The sequence below is a fragment of the Podarcis gaigeae genome, assembly GCF_964106915.1.
Source record: "Podarcis gaigeae genome assembly, chromosome: 2".
Taxonomy (NCBI): domain Eukaryota; kingdom Metazoa; phylum Chordata; class Lepidosauria; order Squamata; family Lacertidae; genus Podarcis; species Podarcis gaigeae.
In genome coordinates this window covers 4,481,427-4,492,130 of record NC_139679.1, presented here as the reverse complement: position 1 = coordinate 4,492,130, position 10,704 = coordinate 4,481,427, and the positions used below count along the sequence as shown (strand labels likewise).

The following is a 10,704-nucleotide window of genomic DNA, read 5'->3' as shown; positions in this document are numbered from 1 at the left end:
ACTGTGAGAACAGGATGCGGAACAAGGTGGACCACTGGTCTGAGCCAGCAGCCTCTTCTGAGGTTCTTGCATTAGGTTCACTGGTTTGCTTCAGCATAGCACACGAAAGCTGTCTAACGAGTATGCTAGAACGGCATGTGAATTTTTAAATATTTGTTTGTTGCATGCACACTTCACATTTTTAAGCGTAAACTTACATAAAAAAGAAATGTGTGTGAGGCAACTTCCATAAAGTAGAGATGGAAAATGTATATTCTTTCAAAGTTCAAAGCAGTTTCAATAATAGGGATTGCTATTTGTGGTATGTACTGTATAATTGTTAGACTTTTGTCTATAGTAAGCAGGTTTAGAATACATTTGTATTGTTTTGAAAACCTGCCACACTCCTTTGACTAGAGATGACAGTGGGGGGTATACTGTTTTGTTTTTGGATTTTTGGTTCTATTTATTTGTGCTTTTATCCTGTGTTTTTATCTTGTGGTCAGTGGATGAAGGGTGGTATATATTTAATAAAGAAAGAAAAAAGGAATAGCTGTGTGATACTGTTTGCTGCCAAGGGCAGCAGAGCCTCTATCTAACCACTTCCAATGCTTTTAAGCCAGTGTGGTGCAGTGGTTAAGAGCGGTAGTCTTGTAATCTGGGGAACCGGGTTCGAGTCTCCGCTCCTCCACATGCAGCTCCTGGGTGACCTTGGGCTAGTCACACTTTGAAGTCTCTCAGCCCCACTCACCTCACAGAGTGTTTGTTGTGGGGGAGGAAGGGAAAGGAGAATGTTAGCCGCTTTGAGACTCCTGAAGGGGAGTGAAAGGCGGGATATCAAATCCAAACTCCTCTTCTTCTTCTTCTTAAATATTACATGTCTCTACTCTCAGTCTGCTGCAGGAACTTTTAACGTGGGCTCTTGTTTATGCCCCCAAACACCACAGAAAAATTGTAACTGATAGTCGCAGGCAAACTCGCTAACGTATCCTGCAAATGCCATTAGCTTCAGTATGAAGCCCCAGTAGAACACCCTGCATGCAATGGTTCTCTTGCAATGTGATGAAAGACAGAGAATTTGACGATCTGGACTTAGAGACCTCAGAGCATATGTGTAACATGGCCTGGAATAATGCGTTGGTGCTCAGTACTAACACAGGATTGTTGGGAACAGATTAGCAACCAAAGAGCAGAGAAAGAAATGAGAGCTGCACGGTACCGTCACTGTCAGAGGCATTATGCCTTTGAATACCCGCTGTGGGAATTCACAGGTGAGGAGAGAGCTGTTGCTCCCAGGCCCTGCCTCCTTTTGGACTTTCCATAGGCATCTGGATGTCTGGCATCTGGATAGGAATTGCCTTTTAGCCGATCCAGCAGCACTTTTCTTACTTTCTTAGCTGGGGTGGGGGCTACTGGCAGAATGACATTAAAACCTTACGGTGGTTGGTACATCTGCTGCTCGGCATATAGAGCGAGATGAGCGCCGCAACCCCAGAGTCATCCACGACTGGACCTAACTGACGGGGTACCTTTACCTTTACATCTACATTTGCTGCTAAGAGGTTTTTTGTTTGTTTGTTTTTGCTCAGCAGCAAAAAGTCCCCAATTCAATCCCTGTTGTCGCCTTTTAAGGCTGGAAGACATCTCTCTTTCCCCTTTCTTCCTCTCCATATATATATTTAATGCGTGTGTTTTGAACACTGTATTGCACTTCATTTATATGTTTGATGCACATCAAGGAAAAGTTCATTAATAAATTTATTATTATTTTTAAAAAAACATATCTGGACAGTTTTGTGGATGAAAAACATTTCTCAAACCATGCTGGATTCTTTTTTAAAAAAAACACATCATTTTTATTGATGTAATTCAAAAATAAAATAATATAGATAGATACATTAACATAAGTGCAACATCCATGCACAAATAAAAAAGATATTAATGGTATCAAGGGCACCTTTGGCATCATTGTCACTGACTGAATGTGTGGCTCTGACTCTTAAGCATCCCCATTTTTCTGCATACTCGTTGCAGGCTTTTCCCAAGTAAACACTTTCTAATCCAGCTAGAGACACAGGCGGGAACACAATGAAAGTGAGAGCCACAACCATGAGAATCCTTAAACTACCCAAAGCCAAGAACCCCAAATTCTATCCCACTGTATCTAACTGGTCAGGTCTGAAGGGGTTTTCTGTGGTTAATTCTCTCCAGTTGCATTTAGGAATCCTGAATGCATCAATAGCATATATTAAAAATGAACTGAATGGATTGAGAAAAGTAGGCATGTGGACTACCTACATTCCTGGGGGATATGTTATGCTGGCTTTCCTCTAGCTGGCATTTGGACCAATCCCATCGGGCCAAAGCTAGGGGTTGGGGAAGAGGTACAAGTGAATCTGCTGTGTGTGTCTGGCGGTGGTGGGAAAAGCAGAGATCAGAGGGGCTATCGAGTTGCCACTTCCAGAGTGGAACCTGAGTACAATAGTGTCCAAAGTCCAAATGGTCCTGTTGGTAGCCCTGCCTAGCACTATTTATGTGCTTTACTGTGAATGCTTTTGTCCTGAGGAAGGCGGGATTGGTTAAGGCCTCCTGCAACTTGCTCTTCTCTGCAGAAACCAAGGTTGCTCTATGAAGAGAGTCCAACACACCATCCTACCCAGCTTAGAAGGAAGCATCATGGCTGTCACATGGGTGTCTAATAGGAGCATGGACAGGGGGACGTGGGGGGCAGAGGGCAGCTTCCCCTCTAGATCAAGTAAAACAATAGAAATACTTAACTAACTGACCAATCATGCCAGTTCTGCCCCCCTAACAAAGTCCTGCCCCCCCCCAACAAAAATCCCGGCTACACCCATGAATAGGAGTAGTGGGGAAAGTCTTACATCTTCTGTTCTGCCCTCTCACCTTTCCCTGTGGCTAGAATCCTGCTCTTAGCTGCAACCGCAAGCATCAACAACCATGTCAGGAATGTCTGTCTTTATGAGGTTGCTATTGGGATCAAAGTAGAGCAGAGAAAGGGGCCGTCGCTGTGTGGGGACGCAGCAAGACCGGCCAGCAGTCTGGATGTTGTTGGCTTTGACCAAGTTGAAGACAGTTGTGTGGAAGGAGGCTGCTACCCCAGGTGAGCCAGCCAGGTGCATGGGGCACTCACCCATGCAATAGTTTATCTGATAACCTTCTGGCTTAAAGATCCAGTCATTCCAACCAATGTCCCGAAAGTCTACGTAATAGTCTTTTCTGCAGCACAGGTCAGAGTTCTGGTCACAGCTCAGGCTGCGCTTAGCTACCCGGTGGCCGGGCTCCCGTATCTTGGCTTTGACCATCAAGAAGGGCTGTTGGGAGCTGCCGGTGGCAGTCAGCAAAGAGTCAATGGTGGGGGGGCAGCCTTCACACTGCAGCTCCAGGCGCAGCGCCGTCTCCTCGCGCTCAAGGAAGCTCTGCAGATCTGGCATGAGGGAGAAGGTGTGCCAGCTGCTGCCCTTGCTCTCCAGCTGCTGCCGCTCCCCAAGGGCCACTCGCTGCTGCCCTGCCAGGTAGACCTGCAGGGTGATGTTTTGGTGAGCCTTGAGGTACAGCCACAGCTCAGCCTGGAGGATGTGCATGTCTTGGCCTTTCGGATGTGTCAGCTGGAACTGTAGGACCCCGGAGGGCTCTGTAGAGGGGAAGACAATCAAGATGAAAATCAGGAATGCTAATCCTGACCTGCCCCAGAAAAGCTACCACCAGGCCTGAAGCAGGGTCCTTTGATTAGGGTCAAAAATATGTCCAAGAGTTGCCTTGCCCTCACTTCACATCTATTTTCTACATTTGAATTATGCCTCTGAGGAACCCCATGAGGTAGATAGGCTGAGGGTAAGTGCACCTGCGAACGTGCAGAGGGAGCAGCAGAACCCCACAAGGCGTCCCCGATATCCCCATCCTGGCCAGCTGCAGCCTCTGACCTTTGTGCGTTGTGCTTCAAGCATGGAGAATCCTCCTAGTGATGGGGAACGCTGATAATGCTGATGGAACCAACAGAGGTAGGGATGCAGGGGCTGGGACTGGTGTGTACAGTGTGTACTAGTGTGTACTCTATTCTCCTTTCACAGTCTTTAACACCTGGGGAAATAATGCCTGACCCTAATGGTGAATAACATGATTCACCTAAGGGTGCTCTTCTTACTAGAGCATGGCTCCAAACTAAGCAATAATGGTCTTTCTAATAGATTCTTGTTGTTCATTGGCTGCCAAAAAGTCAAGCCCTGTACAAAACATGTGGGAAGGCAGGTTCTGCTGAAGCAGGCAAGCAATCCCAAATAAATAAAGAACAACATAATTAAAAACTAAAGGAGGAGACTGCTGAAATGAAAACCTATCTACTACCCCACACTGGTTCTCACCAGCTGTTCTTCCACACACCTCCCCACTATAACTCTCTTATAAAAAGCCATTTCCTCCACTTTCCTTATGAGCAACATCACTGCCCCCTTTTGGTGGGATAGCCTGGGATATTTTTTTTAACCACTTGATCCAACAACCTTAGAACAATATGCCAAGAAGCTTGATTGCTTAGTCTCACTCAGCATGGGGTCGCCTACCAGCCAAACATAGATAGGTTTTTCTGGTAAATATTTTTTATTTGCAGCCAAACAGATGTTGAGCCTGCAACACTAGGTCCAGGTGGATTTCTGCCATGCAATGGTCACAAAGGTCATTCCATAGTAGAAACAGCAAGAAATTGTACAAATACCTAAATAAATCCATGAAAATTCTGAGTGCTTATCACTAATACCACAATATGACCAATTTCTCCTTGCCCAATTGGGGGGGGGGGAGTAGGGAACCTGCAATCCTCCAGATATTGCCGAACTACAACTCCCATCAGCGCCCCCAACCGAATGGCCAATGGTCCAGAGATTATGGGAGCTGCAGTCCCCTGATCTAGACATTCTTCTGAGTGCACCTCACTGAGAGGAATAGGAAGCAGCACAAGACCCTTGGTGCCTAAGTTCTCAGGAGCACACAGAAAGAAAGGGGTCAGAGAAATGGGTGTGTGTGACAGCTGTGTTCTCCCTTCACTGCCAGAGGTGTATGGGTCTGAATACCCATTTGCTGGGAACCACAAGTGGGGACAGGGCTGTTGCACACAGGTTCTGCTTGCTACACTAGCTTCATCCTGCTTACTAGCTATTTCCAGTGACCCCATTCTACATTGCACATGAAGCAGAGAGGGCAGATGGTGGCAGGAGGTCATTTTTAAGAGAGAAGGTAGTATGACAGAGGCGTCAGCATCACTGTCTGTGGCACACAGACTCATTTCTTTTGCCGCATTATAACTGCTGGTGGAACAAGTTTTGCAGGTTTTTAAAGAAATGATAATGGCATGGAAATACACACTGCTGACAACACCACTTCCACTAATACCATCTTCACTCATCTCTCTCTCACTCAGAAAAAACATCTGTCTGCAGCCTGAGATATGCCACAGAAAACTGGATTAACGAGAAATTTAGCAACCTGTCTACTCTCACCACCACCACTAGTTCCTCCACACACATTGTCCTTCTCCCCCTGCAGTTGATATTTTCCAGCACAGTCAGAATCTACCCAGATCTCCCATGGGTAGGAAATTACAGTGCAATGAATAACTACAAGTCTCTGCTCTCAAGAGCACTTTGTATGCAGCAGTTATTTGCAGGGGGTGGGGGGAGCTGTTGGCACATGCGACTTACATTCTCTCCATCATAATATTCAAGTCCTGGGCCATGCGCCAGGAAGAGCTATGAGGACTCACCTGTCTCTGCAAAACTAATGATCTCGTACCCCTGTTCATCGGGCTCGGGGTTCTGCCACCCGGAGAAGTGCCCAAGTCTGTCCATCCGGGCTTTGCCCAGGTGCAGGCGGCGCAGGGCGTTGGCCACTGCCCCACGTGGCACAGGGTGGGTGATGTTGGGCCTCTCGCTCAGGTTTAGTTTCTGCAGGATCTGCTGCTTGGCTAATTCGACCAGAAAGGCTTTCTCAGCACCGGGCTCCAGAGGCGGCACCTTACAGGAAGGACACGCAGGCTTTCCCTCGATCCAGGCCAAAGAAGTCCATAGTAGGGCCAGCGTGGCCAGAGGAGTCCAGCTGCCCTGGGGGCTGTAGGTGGGAGCCATGAAGAACCCAAGCGTGGTAGGTAGCAAGATGCAGCAGAGAAGGTGGTTTTGTTGCCACGTAGTTCTTGTGACAGTAACTAGAACTCACAAACCGTGCCTGCGCTCGGACCAGCTGCTTGCATCTTAGCCTAAAAGGAATGGCAATCTGCCCGGGGTACAAGGAGGATAGCTGCTAACCCCTGGCAACTCCTTTGCTTCCTCTTGCTCTCCCTGCTTCTTGGGGCAGGGTGGATCTGCTGCTGGTGCCGAGGTGAAGCAGGTGTTGATCACTCAAGAGATCTCAGCTCATTGACTGGCTGCTCCAGAGTGTCAGGCAGCTATGTGCCTCAGTTTTTGTCACTCAGCCAGTCTGGCCCTGCCCTTTGTGCCTCTCTGATTGGCCGGCTCACCTAGTGCCCCAGGGAGGTTTCCTCCAGTTGGGGAGGAAGGGCTTAGCAAAAGGGGATTACAGGCTCCCTTTGGTGGAAACAGGTGCCTGAGGAAAGGGAACACAATTTGCCATGATGTAAAGCAAAGCAGGGGTAGGATTGCATTGGGAAGGACTTTTCACGGCCCCAGAGTGAAGAGGAGCTTAAGGCGGGAGAAAATGGCAAAGCATAGGGGTGGGATGTGGGAACAACCCCAGAGAAAATGTGCATTGCAGTAGTCTAAGCGGGAGATAACTAGAGCATGCACCACTCTGGCGAGACAGTCTGCAAGCAGGTAGGGTCTCGGCCTGCGTACCAGATGGAGCTGGTTAGACAGCTGCCCTGGACACAGAATTGACCTGTGCATCCATGGACAGCTGTGAGTCCAAAATGACTCCCAGGCTGCACACCTGGTCCTTCAGGGGCACAATTACCCCATTCAGCACCAGGGAATCCTCCACACCTGCTCACCCTGTCCCCCCAAAACAGTACTTCTGTCTTGTTAGGATTCAACCTCAATCGGTTAGCCACTATCCATCCTCCAACTGCCTCCAGACACACACATAGGACATTCACCACCTTCACTGGTTCTGAGTCTTTAAACTTTAAAGCAACAATTTTGAGAATATGTTAGTGGGCACAGAGAAAACTCCCAAGAAACAGGTAAGAACAGGTAGAACATCTAATCACATCTATCCAGCACCACAGTATGCTAGCAAGCAGATAAATTACTTAAAAGCCTTCTGAAAGGATTGCTTCCTGGAACTCTCATCTTTCAGAAGCCACAAACTCCTTATCTGCTGCCAATAAATCCTCTGGTGATTATTAACAAAGGTGAGGAAATGTGTCTGGGATTATCAACTGGTTTCCCTTTCTGGGCCATGACGTCTGTGGCAGGTGAGGTGCCACATTATTTGCACTGCTCAGGGTTCCATCACCTTGATACATCAGCACAGTTTTGCTCAGGTGCCAAGGTCCCTCACTGGAGCTGCGATCTTAACTTCTATGATGGAGAAAAACCTTTGGATTGCAGTACTGTCAGTACTAACAGCTTCTGGAACCTCTTTTCTGCACCTACGTTTCGTATCTGTAAACTAAAGAACCTGTGCAAATTTACTTCATTGACCAAACTCTGGCTGTGTAATTGGGGTTCTGTATTGCCTTGTCCTTTATTGCCCTGTCACAGGGACTCCCTGCTGCTCTGTTTCCCCAGACAGTAGAATCACTTGGAGGAACAAATGGTCGGTGCTGTTGTGTATTGAGTCAAAGGATTTTATATCTGTATTATTATTGTCTGTATTGCATTAGGGTAAAGTAACTGCCTTTTGGTTCCAGAGGGTACAGCTACTATTGGTTCATTTAAGCTGCTGTATTTGGATCCTCTGTCTTATTGGTTTCCTCCAAAAGGCAGGACTGTGATTGCCTGAGATTGTTCCCTCCAAAATGTATCCTTTCTAGCTTGTTCCCTGTCCCTATAAATGTAGCTCTCCCCTCCTCAAGTCTCAGTCTTGTTTGCTTTAATAAAGAAGTGTTACTAGAGAACTGTCTCCAGCATATTATGTCAAGAGAGCTGAAATCACAAACCCCACGTCACAACAGGTGCTACATATTAGTAGCCTGACTGTGACAAGGAAATGAACCCCATCACATGCCGCGGTGGTGAGATTGTTGTTGCACCACCAGCAACACCAGAAATAACGTCAGTATCAATGCTATTTGTGAATTAAAATGCCTACAAAGGCATCACTACAAATCCTGGCAACAGAAAGTGAGGCTTATTAAATCTGGAAAGAGGGGAGAGACATATTATTACAAATAATTGGTTGATTCAATACCTTCTCCAATGAGACTCAAGATGGTTTATATTCCATACCCCATAAATTCTAAGGGGAGAAAACATTATTCATAATACTTCTTTTGAATTCAGTGGGAATGAAAAGCACTGAACCTGGCTAGATAGCCCACACCCTATTTTTTATACAGTATCCAAATGGTTCAAAATACTTTCACAGCATTAAAATGGATAAAAGTTAATTACTATTAAGTTAATTAGCAGAAGTCAAAAGGGAGTTGATTGCACCAGGCTGGGAAGCTCACGATATGGGTTCTCTCTCTTTGTTGAGATATGCTGGGATTGCAAGGATGAGAGTCAAGCATGTGAAATAAATCACACTCCCATGTTTAATGCTGGCATCCCCCTTGCGCCATTGTCATGTTGAAGAAGTATGTGCATGGGCAGAGGAATGGAGACAGTAGCTCTTAGCAGTGCCTTTATCTGGGGGGAAAGGTGGCGGAACTCACCACTATGGCCATCACTACCCCTCCCCCCTCACGCCACCAGCAAGTGAACCTGAGTCAGGCAACTATTCATCTAGCTCAATGTTCCACCAGGGGTGGGAAACATTTCCCCCACCATTGACCTGTAAGAAAAATCATCTTGAAGCTGCAGCTAATAGCTGGTCAAGGCCAAATGGGCAGTGTTTGCTGAACTGCAAGACTGCAGAGTCCCCTCCCCACAACAGAAAGGCTCAGTCTCTTGTGGGTATTAGGTTGTAAGCCTTGGGTTCCTCGTCCCAGTTCTAAACTGCCTGGCAAGGGTTTTCCAAGGGGTTGCAAGTAGTTGTTCCCAGCCTCACCTAGATATTCCAAGGATTGACCCACCTGGGGGCCTTTTTCATGACCCAGAAACAACAAAAAGCACAAGTTCCTAGACCATTGCTGTGAAGATATAGGAAATCCTAATGAAATTACAGAAGCTGAATATGAGGGGATTTCCAGGGGGCTTCAGTGCTTTCCCGTTGCCCTTCTGAGAGATAACTAGAAGAACAATAAATTAATGTGGAGTGCAAAATTCGGCTTTCCTTTTTGCAACTTTTTTTAACACAGAGACTATTATACACACTTGGGTATAACTTTCAGCCTCACTGTAAGCTACTGATCAGAGCAGAACCAGCCTCCAAAACAAGGTATCCCCTCCCTTTTATCAGGTAACTACTTCTGCCTTCTTGCTGCTTCTGTTTTTGTTTTGTTTTTTAGGTAGTCAACATGATATTTCATTTTGTTCATATACAAGTACAGTGGTACCTCGGGTTACATACGCTTCAGGTTACAGACTCCGCTAACCCAGAAATAGTGCTTCAGGTGAAGAACTTTGCTTCAGGATGAGAACAGAAATTGTGCTCCGATGGCGTGGCAGCAGCAGGAGGCCCCATTAGCTAAAGTGGTGCTTCAGGTTAAGAACAGTTTCAGGTTAAGAATGGACCTCCAGAACGAATTAAGTACTTAACCCGAGGTACCACTGGATGTCATAAACTCATATGAAATGAGTTCCAGCAGCTCTGGCTCCTTGCCATTTTTTTTTCAGAAAGTGGGCTTCTCTTGGAGGAGCAGGCTGGTGTTTTAGTTCAAACCAAATTCCCTTTTCCTCCACCCCCTTTCTTTCATAGTCTTTCACCCACTGCAAGAAGCTGTCTCTGCTCTTACAGTGCTTGATATACTCAATGTGCACATTAATTCTCTGGGCAAGAATCTTGACCTTAACCTTCTTGTTTCACAATAATGCCCACAGCATGCTGGGTAATGTTGTATATCCTTCCAGTCTTGCCATAGTAACATTTGTGGGGCATGCCTTTCTGAATTGTGCCCATGCCCTTTATGTCAACAAAACCACCTTTATAGATGCACCTTTATAGATAGGTGGCAAGAGGGACAACACCATGTTTGCGACATCCCGCTCTCCCTCAGCCGTTGTTTGGAAAAAGTGCCCGGGTCTGCTTTCCCCCTCCTGTTCCTGTTCCCCTTCCTTGCTGCTTCTGTTGTGTAGGAATTTGAACCCAAGACCTGAGACGTTGAGTCCACCAGTTGCACAGCTTCCACAACTGGCCTTGGCGGGGAGCAGTTCTGCTGACATTCAAGTATCTGGCTGTAGGGTAGAGGGGCACAATGGGATTAAAGTTCTTGGGATAGTTGGTTTTGGCTAGAGAAAGAGGCAACGTGTAAACATGGCTGTCTGGGAAAAAAACACTGGTGCAACATGATGCAACTGCAGGGCCAGGGCCGAAGTTCACAGCACACTAAGTTTGCTGGCAACTCAGCTCCCAGAATAGGCCAGGAATGTAAATAGTTAGCAACTGACCCTGGCATGATGCCAAGGCTCAGAGACACCAGCTACTGTGCACGGAAGA

General features: G+C 46.7%; 1 protein-coding gene across 1 annotated transcript; it reads right to left on the bottom strand.

The window, feature by feature from the left end:
* Positions 1–1,808: 1,808 nt before the first annotated feature.
* Positions 1,809–7,607, bottom strand: LOC310840065 (inhibin beta E chain-like). Its single transcript, XM_083729245.1, has 2 exons — positions 5,753–7,607; positions 1,809–3,631 (listed from the first exon to the last, which is right to left on the bottom strand). The coding sequence occupies exons 1-2, from the start codon at positions 6,111–6,113 to the stop codon at positions 2,910–2,912; spliced, it is 1,083 nt and encodes a 360-aa protein (XP_083585371.1). The 5' UTR covers positions 6,114–7,607; the 3' UTR covers positions 1,809–2,909.
* Between the last annotated feature and the right edge of the window lie 3,097 nt (positions 7,608–10,704).

Excerpts from the sequence above, each read along its gene's own strand:
- LOC310840065 (XM_083729245.1), bottom strand. The coding sequence starts at position 6,113 with ATGGCTCCCACCTACAGCCCCCAGGGCAGCTGGACTCCTCTGGCCACG. Across the intron at positions 3,632-5,752 it reads CATTAGTTTTGCAGAGACAG|AGCCCTCCGGGGTCCTACAG; the intron begins GTGAGTCCTCAT and ends TCCCCTCTACAG.